The sequence below is a fragment of the Hippopotamus amphibius genome, chromosome 1 (genome assembly GCF_030028045.1).
Source record: "Hippopotamus amphibius kiboko isolate mHipAmp2 chromosome 1, mHipAmp2.hap2, whole genome shotgun sequence".
Taxonomy (NCBI): domain Eukaryota; kingdom Metazoa; phylum Chordata; class Mammalia; order Artiodactyla; family Hippopotamidae; genus Hippopotamus; species Hippopotamus amphibius.
Genome location: NC_080186.1, coordinates 3,870,837 through 3,893,487, shown reverse-complemented (window position 1 = coordinate 3,893,487; position 22,651 = coordinate 3,870,837). Strand labels below are relative to the sequence as shown.

General features: G+C 60.3%; 1 protein-coding gene across 2 annotated transcripts in view; it reads left to right on the top strand.

Moving 5' to 3' along the window:
• Positions 1 to 21,018, top strand: part of NPHP4 (nephrocystin 4) — a 120,699-nt gene extending 99,681 nt beyond the window's left edge. For both annotated transcript variants that reach the window (XM_057703523.1, XM_057703513.1), the window contains exons 19-30: positions 2,526 to 2,651; positions 5,191 to 5,402; positions 8,603 to 8,829; positions 9,011 to 9,197; positions 10,043 to 10,126; positions 16,185 to 16,341; positions 16,886 to 16,971; positions 17,536 to 17,621; positions 18,649 to 18,820; positions 19,428 to 19,607; positions 19,907 to 20,050; positions 20,567 to 21,018. In XM_057703523.1, coding sequence (XP_057559506.1) covers positions 2,526 to 2,651; positions 5,191 to 5,402; positions 8,603 to 8,829; positions 9,011 to 9,197; positions 10,043 to 10,126; positions 16,185 to 16,341; positions 16,886 to 16,971; positions 17,536 to 17,621; positions 18,649 to 18,820; positions 19,428 to 19,607; positions 19,907 to 20,050; positions 20,567 to 20,707 — 1,802 coding nt within the window. In that variant the 3' untranslated portion in view covers positions 20,708 to 21,018. The remainder of the gene's footprint in view (positions 1 to 2,525; positions 2,652 to 5,190; positions 5,403 to 8,602; positions 8,830 to 9,010; positions 9,198 to 10,042; positions 10,127 to 16,184; positions 16,342 to 16,885; positions 16,972 to 17,535; positions 17,622 to 18,648; positions 18,821 to 19,427; positions 19,608 to 19,906; positions 20,051 to 20,566) is intronic.
• The last annotated feature ends 1,633 nt before the right edge of the window (positions 21,019 to 22,651 follow it).

The following is a 22,651-nucleotide window of genomic DNA, read 5'->3' as shown; positions in this document are numbered from 1 at the left end:
TCCTGCAGTGGTGGGGGGGCAACTGCCCGGCTGTGTCGTCAGGTGCCGTGCAGATTTTGGGGGGAGTCTCTGCTCTGTAGCTTTGTGTGGGTCCCCGGCTGTAACCTTCCGTCTCACGGAAGGGGAAGAAAACCTCAGCAGTGTCAGGTCACAGATTGTGCCCTGAGGAGGCATCTTCACCCCATGCGGTGTGCAAATGTAAATTCAGCTTATCAAGTTTACTGTCCCCCCTTCTAAACAAACCAACCCTCCAAGTACAAACACAGTAGGAGGAAGTGGTCTGGAAGCCAGGATGGCCCTCTTCTGTGGGAGAGGTGCCCACGTGGTCCTGCCGGGCCACATCCTGTAGGTCCTCCTGAGAGCTGGAGACAAGGACACTGGTCACCCGCCCCTGAGAACTTGTCTGGGACAGATCTGGGCTTTGCTGCAGTTTCCCAGGTTTCTGCGTGTCTCAGTGGAGCTGTTTCCAGCCTCATCTCAGCCGGATCCGGAGACCACAGGCCTCCTTGCCCTCCACCCAGGGACCCACTAGCTGCCGGATTCCGGCGGTGGAGAAAGCGGCAGAAGGGGCCGCTCAAGGACACTGCTGGTTCTTCCTGTGCTATGTGTGCCTGTGTGCCTGTGACCTAGCACTACCACGCCGGGATTCCTGAACGGACCGCTACGCCCACACGTCTGAGAGCCTGTCTCACCTGGGGATTCCGTCTTCCCAGACGTCAGGACTGAGGCAGGACCTGAGACGTGAGAGCTTATCCCTGTGAGGGGTGCCAGCACTGGACTCCTTTCTCAGGAACCAGGAACGCGAGCCTGAGACGATGAGCTGCTGTCGGGTCAGAAATTGGTCCCATGGAGACGAGGAGAATGTGTTTTGGCGAAAGGCTTAGCGGCCTCCGATTGCAGGGGAAGATGGAAGACTCTGGGGAGAGCGTGGGGGCGGCTGTGGGTGATGAGAGGCGGGTGAGGTGGTGTTCTGGTGGTTCTCAGAGCAAAGACCGAGAGCAGTTCTGATTCCAGACGCCGTGGGGCTGCCGCTGCCCCAGGGGAGGCCCCCGCCCCTGCCCGCGTGGCCGTTTCCCCGGAGGATGTGGAAGAAGCTGACACCAGGGCTGCTGCTGGGCTGTGCGCGGTGGCCAGGCAGGTGACGGAGAGCCGCTCCCGCTGCAGGAGGGGTGGCAGGAAGGCCCGTGGGAGCTGAGAGTCCCAGAAAATGCTCAAGACAACCAGGGGAATTTAAACCCGTGGGAAGCGAAGTTCTCCGAGGGAAGGACCCCACTCACTGCTGTCCCCAGCCGTGAAAGCTTGTGGAGTGAATCTCTCCTTGATTTGGCCAGAGATGACTTCAGTCTGCCTTTTTTGAATCCAGCTTTTCCCATGCCCACATGGGGCCTTTGTCCTCACCGGTCTTTTGGGGGGAGGTCTGCTGTCACATCGATGCCTCTGGGGTCTGTAGCTGTGTTTCTGGATCCGGCTGCTGTTCCTTGGGGCCTGGGTCGGGGGGACGACCCCCTCTGCAGGAACCACCAACCTCTCTTGGAAGGATGGCCACTCCCTTTCCAACCTCCCATCAGAACCAGCCCAGAAAGAATTCCTTTCAGGCAACTGGAGACAAAAAACCCAACTGTGTCCCCGAGAGGCGGAGGCTCACACCTGCGGCGGGTGGGCGTGCTGAAGCGCCGGGCCCTGGGCATGCCCTGAACAGAAGCCCCGGCAGCAGGTCCACCTGCAGAGGTGGGCCCGGGGTGGGGGTGGGGGGCTGCTGAGCCGAGCAGGAGGGTCACCCCCTCCCCGGGGGCCCAGCCCGGGGGAGGGGTCCCCTTCTAACAGCTCCCAGCAAGACTGCCTGCCGGTGTTCAGCACTGTCCTGCTGGAATCGGGGAGATGAGTGGCACGCGTGTCTTGTGTTTGGAGCTTTGGTGGTGGTTTCTGGACCTGACTTCTCGAGCTGAGCTCTGCCTGCCTCACCCCGAGGAGGGTCAGGTCCACGCAGAGGTGGTGGTTCCGAGGGCAGGGCCCAGGCCTCCCGGGTGAAGCATGTCTGCAGCAAACGCCTCTCATCCCTGGGACCCAAAGACATTGGAAGTCAGCAGGGGCTGGTCCCAGTTCAGCCGGAGGGAAGTGGGGCGCCCTGTCCCCTGAAGCAGCACCATCCCCTCTGGGGCTGACTCAGGAAACCGCCCTGGCCCCTGGGGAGGCTCCTCTCCGCCAGGCGTGTTTGGGTGCAGACGTTTGCAGAAGGGCACAAAGGCCCCTGGAGCAGCGTGACACTCGGGGGCCTGATGGGAGAGTCTGCGACCATCCCAGAGCGGGGCCGGGCCCCCTGGAGACCTGCCCTGAGCGTCGGAGCCCAGGCTCCGTCGTGGGGAAGCCGCCTGCTGCTGGGTGGAGGAGAGCGTGGACCTGGAGAGCGGGGGCTGGGAGAGTGGAGTGTGGGGAATGTGGGGGTGCTGGCGGACCAGGGGGTGCAAGTCATCAGACTCTTTTTTGGTTTAATGTCTTGTGCGGGGTGGGGGGTGTTTTTCATTCAGGGCGCTTGTGTGAGCAGCGGGTGAGGCGTCCCAGCTCGCTGCCGCCCGCCAGGTCGAGGGTCATCTCGAGTGAGGGAGCCAGCGGCTTCGCGGGAGGCAGCCTCCTCACGCCCGGGGGCCCCAGACGTGAGTGGAGCGACCGAGGGACCCATGGCGGGGGGCGGGGGGCGGGGGTGGGGGTGGTGCTCGGGGTGATGGTCAAGGCAGAGCGGGAGGCGGAAGTCTGCGCGTGTGTGCACGTGTGCGTGCGGGTGCGTGCGCACGCGCGCGCCTGTGTGGTGGGGCCTGCCCTCTGCATCCGGAGGGCCGAGCGGTGGCTCAGTGTCGGGCTCAGTGACCTGCAGGCCACGGCGAGTCCCCGAGTCCGTCCGTCCAGCCCTCTCCAGACCAGGCTCTGGGGAGGCCGCCGGTGTTATTTTGTGGCGATTGCAGTCCTACGCGTGGCGTTCGTTTTCGGGTGGCTGCTCCTCTGCGGGGGAAGAGGGAACGAAGAAAAGGTCAGGATGAACACAGGCTGATTTTTTAAAAACAATTTTGAAACCCCTCCATGTTGGGAAGAGGAGAAGTAAACCAGTTATGAAGCTTTGCAGTTGAAGACCTGGGCTTGGTGAAAATATTTGCATAACAGGGAAGTTGTTCTGTCCCCTTTCGAATGACTCACAGACCTGAATGTAAGTGACAGGTGCCCTTTGAGGAGCCGCCCCTCAATGTTGCAGGTCATCTCATGTGACCCCAAAGCTACCACAAACTTCTTGTGTTGATGGCCCTTGACTTTGTTGGCCTTGAACCTGTGCCCCGGTTGGGAATTCCAGAGCTGTGGGGGGGCCAGGACGGGGAGGCCTTTGGTTCCACCTTGGAAGGCCTCCTGGAAGTGGGGCCTGGGTACATCCAGGTGCTCAAAGGGGTCTGTGCTGTGTGAGCCCGGAAGGCTGAGAGCTTGTTCCAGACCAGCTTTCTCATTTTAATGTTGACGAAACCTAGGCAGAGAGGTCAGGTGACATGGCCAGTTGTGTGGTTAAAGGTTGTGAACTTGGACTAGAATCTGGATTTCCTCTTTTGGGGCCAGTGCCTCTCCATCCCCAGCTGGTCCCTCTGGCCACCAAGAGAATGGGTGGAGGGCTGGCTCCACAGAGAGGGGCGTTCCCACCCCCCAGGCACAGGTGTGAGGATTTGTAGCACCCCTAGCCCGGGGCCTGGCAGGTCAGGGGCTCCTCTGGGCAGCTTGGGGAGCTGTAACCATGAGGGTTTGTTGAAGGGACCAAAAGCCTCTGGGGTCATCGGTCCTCCAGTCCCTATTTTGATCAGAAGCAGAGGGCAGGGGCGTCCCACCAGAAGCCGTGTCTCCACCCCCGGGGAAGGTTCTGGAAGCAGGAAGTTGTGCCGAGTTTCACGAGGTGCTTGCCGGCTTCAGCAGTGCGGTCCCGCATGGTCACTCTGGAATTTCGTTTCTGGTTTTGTTGGGACCAGGAGAGGCATTTGTCTGGGTGATGCAGTCTGAACACGTCACCCCCCGGCCTTGCTCGTCTCGCACCCTGGCCCCTCCACTCGGGACCGGGGACCTCAGGCTGCTCGAGCCCGAGCCATTTGGAGCCGCCATCCCCGTGGAGCTGGACCCCAGACACACGAAAGGTGCTCCTTTAGAGCAGCCATGGAAACGCCTGCAGCATCTCACGGCACCCGAGGAACCTGGAAATAGCACTTGTTTACATGTGACACCGGAAGAGGGGCAGGGGGAGGGGACGCTGTCCCCCCCGCGCGGAGCGGGTCGGCAGCCGGTGGAGAGGTGTGTGGTCGGGGAGTGGGGACCAGTTCAGGCTCGCGGGTCCTTCCCGAGGTTCTGGGGTGTCTGAAGGAAGAACGCGGCCCCAAGTCGGCATGCTCACTCTTGCCTGCCCGCCTGTGCTGCTTTACCGATTGTCCGGGAATCTCGTGTGCCAGCTGGTGACGGGGACGTGCCACGTGTGTGTGTCGCCGGCGCAGCCGCTGACGGGAGGAAGAAAGCAGCTCTCCTGCCTGCCGGGGCCTGGCCTGTTGAGGCTTCTGTGTGTCGGCTGCACCGCTTTCCTGTGGGTCCAGGGTTTGAGGAGAGCCCTCAGAGGAGTTGGTGCTCCGGGGCCCAGAGGCAGCCGGGTGCAGAGCGAAGGCTTGAGGGTGGGAGCCAGGCTGGTCCGGGCTCCACTCACCCTGGCCAGCTGGCCGGGGGCCTCAGGCCGAGGGGCACAGCTCATCGGAGCCCCCGATTCCACCCAGGGTGGGTTTGAGGACCTGACGGGACAACGTGCCTGAGAGCTGAGGGTGGTGCTGGGTGTCAGGGGTGCCTGATGGCGGGGCTGGGGGTGAGCAGGGGCTGCAGTCCTAGCGAGGGCATCGCTGGCCCTGGAGGATCCTGAGAGCCTGAGCTCCTGCAGCACTGACCTCTCCCCTAGAAGGTCACCTAGTGGGAACTACACGTTGGTGTCTAAGGACCGAGACAGCACGCCTTCTGCGGGAGAGGCTGGTGGAGCAGGGAAGCCGTGGAGGGCAGGAAGCGTCACGTCCATCTTTCCAGCATCTTAGGGTTTGTGAGAAGCTTGAGGCTTTCTGAGCTCCCTCGCTGGGTGCCGTGGCTGCCTAGAGAGTGTGTACTCTGCCCTTTAACCTCTGGCCCTCTCTTTGAACCTTCCAGCAGTGAAAAATGTGGTCCAAGCGCAGAAACTGGCCGACGTGGACGGCGAGCTGGCAGCCCTGCTCTTCACGCCCCCGAGGCAGGGGACCCGGGGACCCCAAGGTGCCAGCTGCGAGGGGGACGCCGTCCGCAGGCGCAAGCTGGAACGCATGAGGGCCATGCGCCTGCAAGAGCACGGAGCAGAGCCGGGCCACCGCGGGCTGGGTGCACTGGTGAGACTCGGTCCGGGGTCCCTCCTCTTTCCTACAGGCTCTCATCCTCCTGCGGGTCCTCAGAGAACACGAGACCTGACTTCTCAGCCATCAAGGGAGGTTCTCAAGCTGGCCTGTGCTGCTTTACTGCTTTACGAGATCGCTTTGAATAAAAGCTGATTCCTGGGCTCCACTCCAAATGGTTTGGTGGAGGGGGTGGTCCTTGGAGCCTAGGCTTTTAAGAAAGCTCTAAGGGGGATTCTGAGGGCTTCTCAGGTTTGGGGAGCAGAGCCATCCATGATGACTTCTGTATCAAGGGCTGTCAGAGCACTCCTTATGACCAGAATTCCCACTTTTGACTAAAAATCCTAATAAGACCCTAAGACATGGGAGGAGAGGATGGTTGTACCTTATAAGTTTATGGGATAAGGAGGCCACAGGGCCTTAGAATCTTCTGCATCGAGGCAGGCGGGTGTCTGAATAGACGCCGTCCTTCTCGGGTCCAGGCCTGTGCCCACGGCCCGGTGGACGCAGCCAGAGTGGCAGTGCCTGGCCCTCCCCAGTGCTCGCAGAGATGGGCAAGGACCCGCTCTCAGGGCGGGGGGAGCGTGGAGGCAGGGAGGAAGAAATAAACCAACAAGCAAAAGACCGTTCAGTCCACTTGGACGTGGGGAGCAGAGCACAGCGGGAGGGGATGCGAGAGGACACGGCCGGGGCCCAGACAGCCGGCTGGACCCGCAGGGCCGCGGGCAGAGGGCGGCAGAGTCTTGCTGGCCCAGGAGCAGCTGTGGCTGTGAGGATGCTGCGGCGCTGGGCTTGGAGCAGGCCCCCTCCCCGGCCTCGGTGCGCCCAGGCCACTCCCTCTCCCGCAGCCTCTGGGGCTGCACCAGCCATTCCCCGTGCCCCGGGGACACCTGCACACGGCCAGCCCTCAGTCTGCCAGCTGCCGGTGTGTCTGCCACCAACATTGTTATTGTGATTAATTTGGCTGGTTTCCTCTTATTTGATATGTTCCGATAGAGAAATCAGCAGCTCAGAACCCTCATTTTGAAGACAGCAGTGAATTTGGAAGTCATTGGATTTCCAAATACGAGAACATTTTCCACTAAGTTGAGATGATTTCCTGGGTTCACAGCCCTGGAGAATTTTCAGGTGAAAGTCACTTGATTTATCAGATACGTGGTAGTCTCTCTTCCTTCCAGGGCTTTCTCAGCCTTCTTTGCAGAAGGGATGGGAGTTCTGTGAAGTTAGGGGTCCTTGGGGAGGAGAGTCGACAGGAGCCATGTCCCCGCTGGCCCTGCACACGCGTGATGAGCGTGTGGAACCGTGTGACCTCTTGGGCACCAGGGGTTGTGCAGAGTGGAGGCTGGGGATGGCTGGGGTACAGCTTTCTTTCCCTGAAGGTCAGACTCGAGGGAGGCCGAGGGTCTCGGGGCTTCCTGGGGGAGGGGGAGGGCCTGGGGCCAGGAGCACAGCGTGCGGGGCTGACAGCTGCGCTGGAGCTCCTGCTGGACCTGGCACAGTCACAGCCTCCCTGTGAGGGTCCCTCGGCTTAACCCGTGTCCAGTGCCCAGGACCGCGGCTGCCCTGGTGACTCCCATCCGTCACTGCCTGCTCTCCACTCTACGTTGTCAAAACGTGCCAAGTGCCACGGAAGAGAGGGCTTTACTTTCTGGAAATGCCAGCGTGTGGCTCCCGGGTCTCCCTGCCCATCCCCGGACCTGTCACAGGGCTGCAGTGTGAATTGCTGCCTCTCGGGGTGTGAAGGGTCCCATACGTGTCGTCATCTTTACCTGCATGGATTTCGAATTAAGCAATAAGACAGGACTATGGCAGAGAGAGACCAAAACCTCATCTCTGTTCGCTGGTGGCTCTGGTGGTGAAGCTGATGCTGGGGGCGGGCTGAGCCTGAGGTTAAGCACAGCCTCGCACAGCCCAGGGCGTGCCAGGTGCCCCCACAGGTGGATCCCTCTTCCCAGCCTTGTCACCTGGCCAGGAGCGGGGTGGGCCCCCGATGCCCTGCAGCCACACGGTCTGCCCATGGCTTTACCCACCAGGCCTGTGGTAAACCAGGGAGTGGGCGTCGCTGTGCCCGCCTGGGGGGTCAGTCTGATGGGCCGGTCCTGTGCCCATCTCCACGTTGCCTGTCCCCTAGAGCCCTCGTCCCGGGGCCTCTGAGTGGTGGGCAGTATAGGATGTGTCCCTGGCGGGTCAGGACAATCCACTTTCTCAAGTCGAGGTTGAAAAGCCGAGCTCTGTTCGTTTCTCATCCTAAGTTCCGTCTGGCCCTGTTGTCCAGCCCAGCCTGGCAGCGGCTGCATCCTGTCGAGACGCTCTGGTCATAAAATGCCCACGTGGGGAGGCCTCAGATGTCAGCACGACCGCCCTCCCATTTTCAAATCCCCAGGGAGATGCTAAAGGCTCGGTTCCAATCCCCTTGCTGGGGAGAGGCCAAAGTTATGGATATTGGAGAGTCAATATCCAAAATAATTTGTCAGAAATCAAATTTGGGCCTCGCCTTCTGAGTTACGGTCTGTAGGCATTCAGATGTCTGGGCCTCCCTGGCTTTGGAGGTCCTCCGTGCCCTGCTGCCCCCCCAGCACACGGGTGGCCCTTCTAGGTCCCGGGCTTGCAGAGCAGCCTCCGATGGGCCTCGCTGCTTACTGCAAGGCTCGCGAGAGAAACCAGACCGTCTCCAGCCTCTAGAGCACACCTGGGGTGGCCAGGCATTCGAGGAGGGACGTGGACGAGAGACCCACGCTGCGCCCCGCCAGGGCAGTGTGCCTGTGTCGGGACCCTGGGCCAGCTTGTGGTCAGTCAGGCCTGGGCACAGCCCCTCCGGCAGGCAGGACTCCTGCTGCCACGCCGGGGACCTGTCTTAGTTTTAGGGCCATTCTTTTCTCTTTTATTGGCAACTTCTGCTTTTAATTTCCCACTGTGCCCAGGTGGGTGGTTGCAGTCTCCGGGAACAGACCCTGCCTCCCACGGGTACATCACCTGCGGACAGAGGAAAGCCGGGGTGCTGCCGACGGCAGCCCCATTCCCTGTGCCCCGGAGCTGGAGGTGGCCAGTCCCACCTGACCCCGGTGTCGAAGGGAGGGGGTGGTGGTGATTCCAATGAAATTTGGTATTTGGGGCGGGTGGGGGAGGGGCTGGAAAAGAGCCCCTGAGCAGCAGCGCGCCCCAAGACCACGGCCCCGCTTTGGCCCCTGTGCCCACAGGCCCAGCAGAGCGCCCGTGCCCAGCACGCGCGAGACCTGCAGGTGATCGCCGCCTACCGGGAGCGCACCAAGGCCGAGAGCATCGCCAGTGCGCTGAGCACGGCCATCACCACGCAGCACACTGTCCACGCCACGCTGGGCGCCGCCGAGTTCTTTGAGTTCGCTCTTAGGAACCCCCACAGCACGCAGCACACCGTGACCATCGAGATAGACAACCCTGAGCTCAGGTGGGGGGGCGGGGCGCCCCGTGGGCCCCAGCCCTGACCCCCAACTCCGCCCGCAAGCTGAGCCGGCTTCGCCCTTGTGGGCCCTGGGTGCCAGGTCTGAGTGAGGGGGGCACCTCTCCCCCCCCCGCCCCGGGACTGCCCGGGAAGGACGTCGTGCCAGCGCCATGTCCCCTCCCTCCAGCCTCATCCTGGACGGTCGGGAGTGGCGGTACTTCAAGGAGGCGGCCGACCTGCACACACCCCTGGAGGAGGACATGTTCCACCTGCGGGGCAGCCTGGCCCCCCAGCTCTTCCTGCGCCCCCGGGAGACGGCCCACATCCCCTTCAAGTTCCAGACCTTCTCTGCGGGTCCGCGGGCCTCGGCGCAGGTGGGGAAGGCCAGTCTTCCGGTGCCAAGGGGGCTGGCCGGGCACCCGGGGAGCCCATGTGCCAAGTGACGTGGGAGATGGGTCCCTCCTCCCGTGCAGTGGGAGACGGCTAGCCTTCGGCCGTCAGCTGCCCCACCTGCCCCACCTGCCCCTCCACGCGTCCAGGCACCTGCGCTGTGCCCAGTGGCCCTGATGGTCCACGTGGGGCTCAGGAAAGGCTGGACCACCTCCTCTTCCTTCTCTTTACTAATTTGGTGAAAGAGCCTCTCTTAAACCCCAGAAGAGCTAACGTGTTGACACTTTCTAGCATTTTCTACTCTCCGGTGACGTAGCGTTTGCTCCCCGACGTGAGCTGCAGAGACCTGGGGTTTCACGTCGGGGTGTGAGCCGAGCATGAGCCGAGCGCGTGCAGGGCTGGGGCAGGCGTGGCGTGCGCGTTTCATCCTGAGCTTGTGAGGTCAGCTCTGTAGGGCAGTGGTCACCCCTGAGATGGGCACGAGAGGCGCACAGGTTTCTGTGCAGGCTCTTTGGATGCACGTTTGGGGCAAGAGGTCGCCAGGACCGTGGAGGAGGCGTGTGGCCTCTGGCTTCGGGCGCAGCTGGGTCACGGGGCTTGATCCCCCTCACAGCTCACACGGCCTCTGCTTCGTCTTTGGGGTGGTGGGGCTGGTTACTAACAGCCGCTGCCTGGGGGCGGGGGGGTCACCGTGAGCGTGAATGAGACCCAGGGGCCCTGGGCCCAGGGTGGCAGCCGCTCCTACAGGTAGAAGGTCCCGCAGGTAGGTAGACGTACCGGTCACCCTGGGCTTCCGTCACGTGACTGGGGGCTCGCTGGTTTCTCCCAGGTCTCTGCTGAGCTGAGATCTGAGAACGACACGGACACCGGGTCACCTCGTAAGTCCAGCACGATGCCCACCAAGCACGCCAAGGTAAGGGGCAGCCCTCCCATCCGATGTTCCGAGGCCTTGCGGTGCCAGCCCGTGTCCTGTGAGAGGACCGGGTTCTGCAGTTTGTGACTCGGGCCCCTGGGCCCTGGCCCCTCCGCCCTTCTCTGCGCCTCCTGGAGGGGAGAGGTGTAGGGTGGGGTGGGGCTGGGCCCTTGGAGGTGGACGTCACTTGCCCTAACAGGGCAACGACAGCTGTAGTCAGACGCTGGTACGGCTTCCGGGCGAGTGTTCAGCGTGGACACATCTCCCTGGTGACTTGCTGTTTTGCAGCCCTTGAGGACCCCCTGCCCCCCGCCAGTGCCCGCTGCAGCTGGCACCGCAGGCAGCCCCCACACTCAGGGTTGGGCTGGCCTCTGACCCTGACCACAGCATCGTGTGTCCTGTAGAATCAAAGTGGTGTGTGTGGGGGTTGCTTCCGGGAACTGGGACCCTGTCCCGCTTCCACCTCTAGGGGCGGCTTGTTTGCAGGGCGCCCTTACCATTCGCGTGCCTGCCGATAGGATGTTCTTAGGGGAGCTGGGGACACTGTCATTTTTTTTTTTAAATTTTTACTGCGGTATAGTTGATTTACAACATTGTGTTAGTTTCAGGTGTACAGCAAAGTGAATCAGCTATACATGTACATATATCCACTCTTTTTTAGATTCTTTTTCTATGTCGGCCGTTACAGAGTAGAGGTCCCTGTGCTATACAGTAGGTCCTTATTAGTCACCTGTCATTTTATAGGAATTTCTGACGTTTGTTTGGTAGACAGATGCTTTCTGTGGTAGGTTGAAAATCAAAGCAAAAACATCCCCCCACCCCCACCCCAAGAACAGATTTCGGTGCAGTCCCAGCCTGAGGACCGGAGCCGTGTCCCCGAGTCTCCCAGGGTGGCAGCCCTGTGCCCACGGCCCCCTCGCTGGGGAAAATGTGCTGTGTTTTACTTAAATGTGGAGCCACACTGTTGCCCTTGTCTAAGGAATATATCAGCTCCTTGTTTAGGACTCTAAGTTAAATCTGAGAGACTGATACATTTTTCCTTACGTGAGTTTGGAGTTTTAAAACAAATCCCAGGTACCTTACACGTTTACTCATAATTACCTGAGTGTGTATCTCTAACAGATGACTTTTAAAAAAGACAACCCGGCTACGTGACATCACCACTTTCCCCAAATTAGCAGTACATCCTTGGGGTGGCCCGATGTCCCGTCCGTGCTGGTCACTTGTCTTTTTATGGTTGGTTTGTGGGGGTCGGGGCCCGCTGTCCTCCGTGCCCTGTCTGTGGAACTGCTGGGCGTGGGCCAGCCTCCGTGGGCTGACTGTGGCTCCACTTGCAGACGCCACAGCAGGTGGCTGTTCACGGTGGCTGATGTGTCCACTAAGGTCCACGGCCCACATCCATTATTCCATCAGGGTGGAGAGTGGTGAAACTCTACTTCTCTCATTGTTCTTGTACGTATTGGTTGTGATTCTTCTATAAACAAGGACTTTCTCCCATCGGCAGTTTGGTTACCCTGAATATACTTTATCCCAGAAGATCAGGATAAATATTAGATTCTTTCCCTTTACGTATCAATTTTTAAAATAATGAGCTGTGCCCCAGGAACCTCCAAAGATGGTCCTTGCCTTTGGCGTCTCATTATGAACTCGAGGTTTTGTGTCTGCTGTGTGGCAGGCACTGGCTGTTAAAACTGTCCTCTCTCTGGCCATGGCTGTCCCTTTCAAGTTAGCTCCTGTGCCTTTTTTTTTTTTTTTTAAAACCTTTCTATTTTGCAATTATCTCAAACTTAGAGAGAAGTTATAGGAATACTGCAGAGAATCCCTGTGTATCATTTACCCAGATTCCCCAGTAGTCGACATTTCACATTTGCCTTATCATTCTGTGTCTATGTTTCTCCTTATTTTTTGTCCTGGACAATTTGAGTGTAAGTTATGGACAAGCTGCCCCATTGTTCCATGAAACTTAGACCTCATGTGTCCTGAAGATAAGGACACTGCGCTCCAGAACCACAGCAGAACCAGGAAAATCAGGAAACTGACATTGATACAACCTCACCACAGACCCTGCTTGCGTTTGACCAAGTATCCCAGCACAGGATCCCTCACCCACCCGGGTCGCACGGTGCGTCTGGGGTCCCGCCCCAGCCGTCCTCACTTTTCACGACCTCGGTACTCTTGCAGCGCACGGGCCAGTCCTGCTGCCTGCCCCACAGTCTGGGCTTGTGCGGTGTTTGCTCATCGGTGGCTTCAGGCTGTGCGTTCGGGGCAGGAGAAGCACAGGCGTTCTGAAGTGTTCTTCTCAGAGCCTCTCACTGGGAGGGACATGGTGTTGACTTCTGTTACCAGTGGTGTTATTTTAACTCTCTTATGTGGTTAAGCTGGTGTCTGCCTGGCTCCTTCAATGTAAAATTAATTAACAAGTATTTTATAGTTGATAATTAGAAATTAATGGGTGAGTATTTTGTCGGGAGATAGTCTGTGTAAGTATCCTGCTTCTCGTCCAACTTCTGCTAGTTTTAACACCCACGGATAATTCTTTTTTTTTCTTCAACTGAAGTATAGTTGATTTAGGGTGTTGTGCCAATCTCTGCTGTACAGCAAAGTGACTCAGTTACACACACGTACATTCTTTTTAAACTATGCTTCACTGATGGTTCTTGCATGGCGGTTGCCTGCTGGCGACTTTCGGATTCCGTCGTTCCTTCCGCGTTCTGCGTGAGGCAGCGCTTTGCCTTCCTCCATTCGTTCCTATAACGTGCTCGTCACCACTCTGGACCGTGGATTCCTGCTTCATTCAGGGGGTTGTAATTTGTGATGTGTTTCGCTGCTCTCACTGTCCCTGGTCCTCCGGCGGCTTCGGCTTCGAGCTGGCCCCTCTGTCCTTCTGACACGTCGCTGTCCTTCCTGGAGACCTTCCTTGGTGCCTGGCACACAAGGTGCTCCAGAGTCATCTTCCACTTTCCTGCTCCCTTTCTGGAATCAGCCAGTCATCTCAGGCTTCTCTCAGTGGAGAACGGTGTTTAGAAACTGAAGTCTGCGTGCTGAGTGTGCTCATTATGACGGGTGCGCTTGCTTCTGGCCCCTCTGAGCAGAGAGAGCTGGGGAGTGTGTGTGTGTCCGTGTGCAGACACACGTGTATATGCACACACACGGACTCCCGTGTCTCCCTGTGGATGTAAGGGCTGTGAGTGCGGCGTCAGGTTTATCCTGGCCGCCGCCTCCCGCGTCGGTGACTCCCGTTTCTGCACACGAGAAGCCTGGCTCCACGGTCTTCCATGCAGTCACTCATTTGCTCGGTTCCCCGGGGCGTAACCAGCCTACCGACCACACTGGTCAAATCACCAGCTTGATATACGACTGGATGTGTTCGTCTCAGTGTGTTTTCCGTATATATAGATCCTTTAAAAATTTAGTCTAGTTTTTTAATTAACTGAAAATATTTACGAGTCCAAAATCAAACTATGAAATGAAATATATTCAGGCAGATCCTGCTTGCATTCCGGCCCCTCCCCCATCCTTTCCTCCTGTGCGTGTGCGCGTGTGTGTGCACGTGTGCAGGGCATGAAAGAGGGTCCTGAGACCCCTGACAGCCTGCAGAGAGCGCGTCCTCGTTCTCTCTCGGGGCCAGAGCCCCCACATGCGGGCGTCCACTGCGTGTTCCGCCGGTTCCCTGCTGATGTCCGTTCTAGCCTTTTGCCGTTACCAGTAGTGCAGCAATGAAGAGTCTTATATGCAAACCTTTTGCTAAATCCCTCTCTGAAGGGGCTGGCCCGTTTGAGCCGATCAACCATTTCCAAGCTTTTTCTGACCTCTACAATTGTCGTCAGCTCTTTTAGAACTTCTTAGTGTCTTAAAAACTGCAGAGAGTTCAGTCTGAGGCTTCCAATTATATTTGCAAGTTCTCCAAAGGCAGGATTGTTGCCTCAGTGATTCCTGTGTGTTGAGACTGCTCTGGTCTGCGTTCTAGAAAGAGGTTTAGCCCTGTGGGTTTCCCCAGGTCAGGGGTTCCGTGGGTCTGAGGAGCTTTCCTAAGTGCTCTCACCCTGATGCCGGTTCAGCTTCCTGGACCCTTGGCCACTTGGATGGTGGGCTGGTGCCCTGCTCTGTGTCCAGGCCTGTGTGGACCCAGCCGGGAAGAAGCAGGCAAGTCGCGACCTTCGCGGCTTCCACTCTGGGGAGGGGACTGAACCTGCCCATCACAGACGTGTGACGTGGAGAGGATGCCGGGGAGGCCTCAGGAAGCAGGAGGGTATGCGGTGTGTCTGTGAAGCTTTTTTCCTTTAACCTGATGACTCATTTTAATCCGGTGCCCTGTAGAGAAAACATGCTGTGTTTTGTGACTGCCGTGGGCTGTGTGCAGCTTGGCCAACCCCCGACCCGCGCCCCGCCCGGCTGGTCTCTCAGCAGCCGCAGAGCAGCCCCTGGGAGACGGCTGCTTCAGGCAGAGCTTCGGAGATGGAGACCCCATAGCTTTCCAGGAGAACGTAACATGAAGCGTTGTTAGCTATGTAGAAGTTGTTAACCAGGTCGCTGGAAGAGTAAAACCAGAGCTCGAAGGATCCAGGGAGGTAGAGACGGTGGGAAGCAGCTGCCTGCCACTCCTAGCGCTGGGAGGAAGCTGGAAACAAGACGTTAGATGCTCAGAGGAGGGCGGGGTCTGCGACTCAGCCTCCGAGGAGGGGCCCCCGGTTGGAACAGGGTCCCACGGGGCAGCCAGGGGCTGGGTCCGCACTGTTGAAAGTGAGAACTGGATCTATGCCCTGCTGCAGGACACAGCGGCAAGAGGGGTCCCCCCTGCATCCCAGAGCCTGGCCGCGCCGTGGTCAGAGCTCCCAGGAGTGGCTGGTGGGGCAGGAAGCTGGCCTGCAGGGGCCCCGGCCGGAGAGCAGAGCGGGTGGGGCAGGCGGGGCCAGATTCCTGCTCTGTAACGGGCAGGACAGCTAAGTAAATGGTCGGTCACTGTAGAGCTGAAGTCCCCGTGTAGCAGTGAAGTTCCGGCAGGAGTGTCGGGGCGCAGCTGCTGGGGGTGAGGGTGTGGCAGCGGGGCTCCCCTCCTAGCGGGTCGTGAGATCGGGTGGGCACAAACGAGGTGTGGAGACAGGTGTGGGAACAGATGCACAGGGCAGTGGCTTTCAGGGGATGCTCCAGGAAGGCGAAACTGACACGTGTCACTTAAAGATCCAAGGAGGGGAGAGTGGCGAAGAAGATGGGGGACGGTGACCGCGAGTCCGGGGGGCCTCCCTGGGGCGGCGAGCAGGGTGCTGGGGGTGTGCCGTGTGCACGGCGTGCCGGTTCCACGCCCGTGTGGCCTCGTGGGTCGTTGTTCATTTATAATTTGTCCGGTGACACCTCTGAAAGATTCCATAATAAAACTCATCAAAGTGGAAGAGCGTCCTTTCCCGTGGAACGTTTGTCTGGGGGCCCAGGCTTTGCGCCGACCGGCAGGGGAAGGTTGCCCGGCCTCAGGGTATGTGCCGCCCTCCATCCTGGGCCCCGAGGGCTCACTGGGCCGACCGAGTCCTGGAGTAAAGACACCGGCTCCATCGATTTCCCAGTTAGGACCTCTTTGGGGCAGATAATGTTTTTAGTAAGTGACCTTTTTTTTTAAAGGAGTTTGTATTTGTAGCCCTTTGGGTTTAGGCACAGCCCCCTTTTACCGCCTGGCGGACGTGCTCCGCCCCCACCCACGAGGACCTGGTGAGGTTAGTGTCCAGATCCTTCTGGAACGACTTCCCAGGGTACAGGCAGTGGGCGTGTCGGGGTATTCGGGGCCGCGGACCTTTCTTGCGGGCCTTCGCGGTGCGTCCCTCCCCTCCGGGAGGCTGCAGGAGCAGCCGCCGTGCGTGGTCCGGGCGTGTGGACCCTGTGCCGGGCCGTCCCCGCGGGTGGCCAGCTGCTGCTGCGGACCCTGTGCTTCTAGCCCGTCCGTCCCACTTCGTGGGGGTGAGCGGACCCCCTGGACATCCCCCGTCGCAGTCCCTCTGGGAAAGCGCTGGGTGCGCAGCTGCCCGCGAGCCTGCACATGGGTCCTGATGCGGCGCCGCCTGCTCTCCGGCAGGTCCTGTTCCGCGTGGGCAGCGGCAAGCCCATCGCCGTGCTCTGCCTGACCGTGGAGCTGCAGCCCCACGTGGTGGACCAGGTCTTCCGCTTCTACCACCCGGAGCTCACCTTCCTGAAGAAGGCCATCCGCCTGCCGCCCTGGCACACGCTTCCAGGCAGGTCCCGCTCTCCCCTGGGGCGGCGTCTGGCAGGCTCACAGATGGAAGAGGCTTCTCCCCGAGGGCGATGAGTGGAGTCCTTACGTCAGCCCGTGATGCTCTCACTCGGACCACACGGGGCACGGCTGTCAATTCTGCCACCTGCCTTGGTTGACGTGGGGACCTCCTCACTCCTCTGGGATGACCGGCACCCTTGGCCAGCTGATTCCATCCTGTGACCCACAGCCCTGGGACGCTCGCCTGGCCTTGCGTGTGGGCTCTGTGCTGTCCTACGCACTGGCCCGGAGAGCTCGCCGGGCTCCCCTCCGCCTGCTGGCTCACTTCTTTCCTGTCTGGTGCCTGTGGAACAGACCTGAGCTCTTCACGTCTGGCACCTGCTCCAGGGGACCCCGCTTCCTTTGGTTACTCCCTTGGGATGAGTCCCCGGGAGGCAGCTTGGAGCAGAAGCGCCAGTCCCCACGCAGGTGGCGGTGTCCGTCCCCCAGCAGGTTTCGCCCAGACTTTTAGGAAGAGACGTTTGCTGTGATGTTCCCCGTTCCAGGTGCTCCTGTGGGGATGCCCGGCGAGGAGCCCCCGGTGCACGTCCGATGTAGTGACCCAAACGTCATTTGCGAGACCCAGAACGCGGTAAGTTCTACAGCCCCCTCCTGGGAAGATCCTTCCCTGCGTGGCCCCACCCACTGTCTGCACCGCTGGGCTCCTGCAGCCTCTTCATTTTAGGTTTTTGCTTAAGTGTTTTCCTTCTAAGATGCTAAAGGACTGTTTTGACTTCCTCATGAGAGCTTTATGAATGAGTTTTCATTTTTTCTGCTAACAGATCAGTTCCTTGATTATCTGAATTTAAATTTTAAAAAAAGGCGTGAGGCAAACTGAATAAAGTGAGCAGTAATTAAGGCACTTATTAATTGCCATTGTGTAAGGATAACGGCCATAATTGTATTATGACTGGTTAGGAAACTAGATAAAATCTCCTGCAGAATATAATTATTAAGCTCAATGTGAAGTCAAGAAGTTAATGATTTTTCCTTTTTACAGTGACAAAAATAGTGAATTCTGACAAGTACAGAAAATTAAAAATGTGTTGGGGGAGAGGGCCTGGTTCACACCTGCGTCCACTTCCTGCGGACTTGGGGGACCGGGGCCAGAGCAGAGAGGTGGCGGCATTGCCTTGATGCGCTTCCTGTCTGGCAGGGCCCCGGGGAGCCACGCGACGTGTTCCTGAAGGTAGCCAGTGGTCCCAGCCCAGAGATCAAAGACTTCTTTGTCACCATTTACACGTAAGTACGTGGGCCCTGGCAGTGTGGAAGGTGGGAGGGGGTGAGGAGGCAGGCTGGGGACCTCTGGTGGCACTGGCCGTGGGCCAGCCCTGCTGCTTCTAAACTTGTGATGGGGAGGCCATCGGGCTTTTGGCCACGTGAGGTGAGGTTCTCAGAGTGGCTGGGGCCTTGCGAGGGCGCCTCTGCTCAGAGCGGCTGCACAGCCTAAGGGACACGTCGGGAGCCCAGCCAGGAGAGAAATCCAAGGCCGATTCTGCCCCAGCACGGTGCCAGGGCGGCCCAGCAGCCCGTGTCCCTGGGGTGTCCTCCCCGCATCTGAGGGAATGCAGGCAGCGGTCCTCCCATCCCCACCCCCACGGGGCAGGTGGAAGGTGGCGTCATTTCCTTTGATGCCCAGAGCTGGGTGAAGTGGCCCCGGTCCCTCTACCTTTTCCTATAAGTCGTGTCTCCCAGCCCTTGAGACCCTTGAAAGCTGGTGCAGGCGGAGGGTTTGGTGCAGCCCGTCTGGGAACGGGCGGGGGCCTCCTGGGCTGCGTGCCTGTCCCGGCTGAGGGGCAGCGCCAGGCCTGCACGTGTAATGTGGCGGCCGCGGAGGGTCGTCCTGATACCCCATGGGCAGGCATCCCTGAGCCCCACCTACAACCAAGGGTCGGTGTCCTTGGGATTAGGCGGCTAACGTGGGCCCGGGCTCAGGCCATGTGACCTCCAAGCCCACGTTCTTGGCCACGCCGTGCTGCCCACAGGCTTTGCGCTTGTCCTGGTCTGGGATTAAGCTGGCCCAGGTGCACGTCCGCAGGAGCCCACGTTGCCATGCATTCGGGGTCTTTGATCAGTGTCAAAGCCACACAGAGGCCACAGCCCCACCTGACAGCCTCCGCCCTGGAGGGAAGGTGGCTGTGGGGTGATGGGGTGATGGCAGCTGGGCCCCAGCCCGTCCTCCTGGCCGCCTCCTCGGCCTCCTCGGGGCTCCTCTCCCATGACCGGTGCGCTGTCCTCGCCCGACCGTGAGCGGCTTCCTCCCGCGCAGGGACCGCTGGCTGGCGACGCCCGTGCAGACCTGGCAGGTGCACCTCCACTCCCTGCAGCGCGTGGACGTCTCCTGTGTCACCGGCCAGCGGACCCGCCTGGCCCTTGTCCTTCGGGGGACGCAGACGGCTCGGAAAGTGAAGGCTTTCAGCTCCCACCCCCAGGAGTTGACGGTATGGCCTGCTGGGGGCGGAGGCTGCTGTCGGGTCTGGCGGGTCTCCCCGGGCCCCTCCCTGCCCTTGCCCACACGGGTAGGGGGCAGGAGCTGGGCTGACCCAGTGGTTGGTCCTGAAGACTTTGGCAGAGTCTTCATGCAAATCGCGTTAATCAGGCGTGCTGTCGTGGGGTGACTGACATTGCAGCCCCGAAGCCTGGTTTGTAGACTTGTTGGGAGGTAAATATCAACAGTCCCTCTGGAATCAGCGTGGCCACAACCGTACATCTGGATAACAAGGGCGACAAGGCGTCGCGGACGCCCCGCCAGCAGCCTGGGGGGCAGAGCTGTGTGGGAGGAGACTTGCCCTCTACAGGTGGGGACACAGACTGTGCCCCGCTGGCACTGGTGCTGGCAGGGAGATCTGGTCTGGCCTCAGATCGGGCCTTCTCGCCTCTGACCTCACGCAGGCTGGGGGCCTCCCACCCGGTGCAGGTGGTTCCCCCTGAACCGCTGGGTTTCCCTGGGACCCTCTCTGCCTCGGGGGGGTGGGCGCCCAGGAGACCCCTCGCCTGCACGACTTGAGGAGCTGCCTCCGACCCGCTTCTCCTCTGTTGCTCCTGAAGACGGACCCCAAAGGCGTCTTCGTGCTGCCCCCTCACGCGGTGCAGGACCTGCACGTGGCCGTGAGGCCCCGCGGGGCCGGCAGCCGCTTCGTGCACCTCAACCTGGTCGACGTGGACTCCCACCAGCTGCTGGCCTCGTGGCTGGTCTGCCTCTCCTGCCGCCTGCCCCTCATCTCCAAGGTGTGACGCGAGACGCACGTGGGCCACGTGGTTTGGGGGGGGGTGTCCCCTGCTGGTCGCCTGACCCCAGGACCTGGCCAGCCCGGATCCAGGCCACCGTGGCCTCCTCCTGGCCTCTCCGGCTGGGGGCCTGCGGGGCGGGTGTTGGCTCCTGTACCATGAGCCCCCTTGACCAGGAGCTCGGCGGGGCCTGTCTGCTGTATGTGTGGAGACGTCCAGTGTCTGGGGCCCCGGAGTGCAGGGCAGGCTCGGGAAGTGGCCGGAGAAGGAGCCGGGCCCGACGCCTGCCCTCCCTGCAGGCCTTTGAGATCACGCTGCCTGCCGGGGGCGGGAAGGGCGCCAACAAGCGCATCACCTACACCAACCCCTACCCCTCGCGGAGGGCCTACCGCCTGCACAGCGACCACCCCCGCCTGCTGCAGTTCAAGGAGGATGCCTTCCAGGTGCGGGGCTGCACGGGGCGGGGATGGGGGGAGCCCGGGCACCGCTTCTCCCGGGAGCCTGCTGCGGGGGCATCCGCCAGTCCCGGGGGAGAACGGTCTGCGCGGCGAGAGATGCGTGTGGCCCCCAGGGGCACCCCCAGCTGAACGCTGCCTGGGCCTCTGACCCCACATCTGGGCCCCGGGGGGGCGGCCCTGGAGGCCGCCTTGCCTGCGGTTTCGCAGCAGTTTTATCCAGATCGGCCTTTACCTGCGGAGACTGTGGTAGAGAAAGGGAGCGGCGGCTCAGCACGGGTCAGGGTCTGTCGGTCAGTGGAGGGGGTCAGTGACCCGTCTCCCAGGGGCTTGGGAAGAGCGGCCGTGGGGGGTGTCACGGTGGTGCTGGGACGTGTGGGTCAGAGCGTCGGTGTGTGGACTGGGGCCTGCGGCCTGGGCACGGGTGTGCGCCCGCGTGGAGGCTGCCGGACGGGAGCGTGGAGCCGGCGGGGTGGGCGCGAGGAAGCTGATGCTGCCTTCCAGGTCGGGGGCGGCGAGACCTACACCATCGGCCTGCGGTTCGCGTCGCGCCAGAGAGCCGGGGAGGAGGAGATTCTGATTTACATCAATGACCATGAGGACAAAAACGAGGAAACGTTTTGCGTGAAGGTCATCTACCGGTGAAGGAGCGGCCGGGGCCGTCCTGCCGCTGCTCAGGGTCAGGCTCCTGGAGCGCGGGACCGTGAACTCGGCCGAGCGAGCGGTCGCCGTGCCCTTGACCGTTTGTGATGCCCGCTCTGGTCAGGCCGCTGCCAGTAGCAACCGCCTAGCAGCCCGCGGGAGTCCTGCCCGCGGACGTGCGCGCCCGGTGTGGCTGGGGCCCGTTTCTCTCTGTGGCACGCGGGGGATCGTCCCTCTTTATGACTTTAGGATTTACCTTCAGCACTTGTATCTTCTGAATCATTTTAAATGATAAAATTATGTTTTTTAACTGAGTTTTATACAAACACTATATTATTTACTATGTAATATTTTTTATACTGGTATTATGTCACATCTTTTAAAAAAGGTGTATGAAATACTAAATTTTTACACATTTTCCCTTTTGGCAGTTTTCTTGAGTGCTCTCTGCCTTTTTCACCATTTTCAGAGTTTTCAGTCTACAGTATAAGCTTCGTTTTCCCTGGAGGACGACACGGCTGAGGGGCAGTCAGGTGGCCCTTGGCCTGTGGCCTCTGGGAGAGTCTGCTTAGTCCTGACCTGAGCGGAGGGCAGCTCTGACCTCCGCTTTTGTTGCCACCTCTCCTGCTGTGATTCTGGCCCCCCTGCCTCCCTCTTGCAAGGCCCCTGTGATGACACTGGGCTTACCTGGAAGATCCAGGGCAGCTGTTCCGTTTCAAGATCCTTAACTCCACCGCCTTTGCCACGGGAGGTCACCCCGTCACGGCGTCCAGGGACTCGCTCAGGCCGCCCCCATCCCATTGGCCAGAACCTGGTCGCCAGGCCACACCCAGCTCCAAGGTGTCTCAGAAATGTTGTCTTTCTTCTAGGTGGTCGCGTGTCCAGGTGACTTTGGGGTGGTACCCCTAGCAGGGGGAGGGCAGGTTGGGGGGCAACCAGCCGTCTTTGCCCCGGCGCTGGGTGAGGATGGCGAGAAGTGGGCAGACGGGGAGCGCGCACCCCAGGGACGGAGGCGACAGGCTCGGTGACAGACGATAAGCGAGGGAGCACAGCGTCATGAGGGCTTAGAAACAGAGACGTCACCTTCAGTCTGTTGGAAAGATGGACAGAAAGGAAGTGCACGTCCCAGCCCTGGGGTGGTGAGGAGGCGGCAGGGTGGGAGCCAGCCGTGCGCGCGTGCAGACGGGACACCAGACTCCCCCAGGGAGAAGCCATGATGGGGGGTAGATCTCTCTGCACCGTGAACCCAGGGGGTCTCCCCGTGATTAAGAGCAAAACCCGGGGAAATGACTGGGCAGGCTCTTTGGAGAGATGGGCATCGAGGGGGCCCAGGGTCAGACGCACCGTAGGCAAGAGTGGGGCATTGGCTGCCCCCAGGGAGCCCGATTTAGACCCCAGCACCTGGACTGGAACGGAGCCGCCCCCCATGCCCTCGGGAGGGGCCCCTACAGCTGCCGCATCCTGCACCTCCTACCCACAAGTCCCCCACCCCCCGCCGGGCGTGTGCCCCCAGAAGGCGGCGTGGAGGTTGGGTTCTGGGGAAAAGAACTGCCTCGGGCGTATTTACGGGTCTCTACAATGTGAGGACCCAGCAAAGGGCATCTCCGGCTGTTGGATGCCCCACGTTGTCTGTTCAAGGGCGGCCTCTGTGTTTTGCACGCCTGCTGCGCTCACGGTGAGGTCTCGGCCTGTGCACGCCCCGGGCCAGTCCAGGCCCGGACGCCACCACAGGAGCAGGCCTTGGCGAGAGGGTGTTTTAGGAAGGAAGGTAGTTCTGGAGCCTAGCTGTTTGCTGTCCTGGGTGGGGGCCAAGGCAGGGAGGAGGACGTGGAGAGGGGGCACATGGTGTGGGGGGATGAGCACGGGCCCTTCACCTTCATCTCCTCTCATTTCCAGATGCTTCCAAGAGCTGGAAAATCGAGGGGCTGCTGCTTTTCCTAGAGGCAG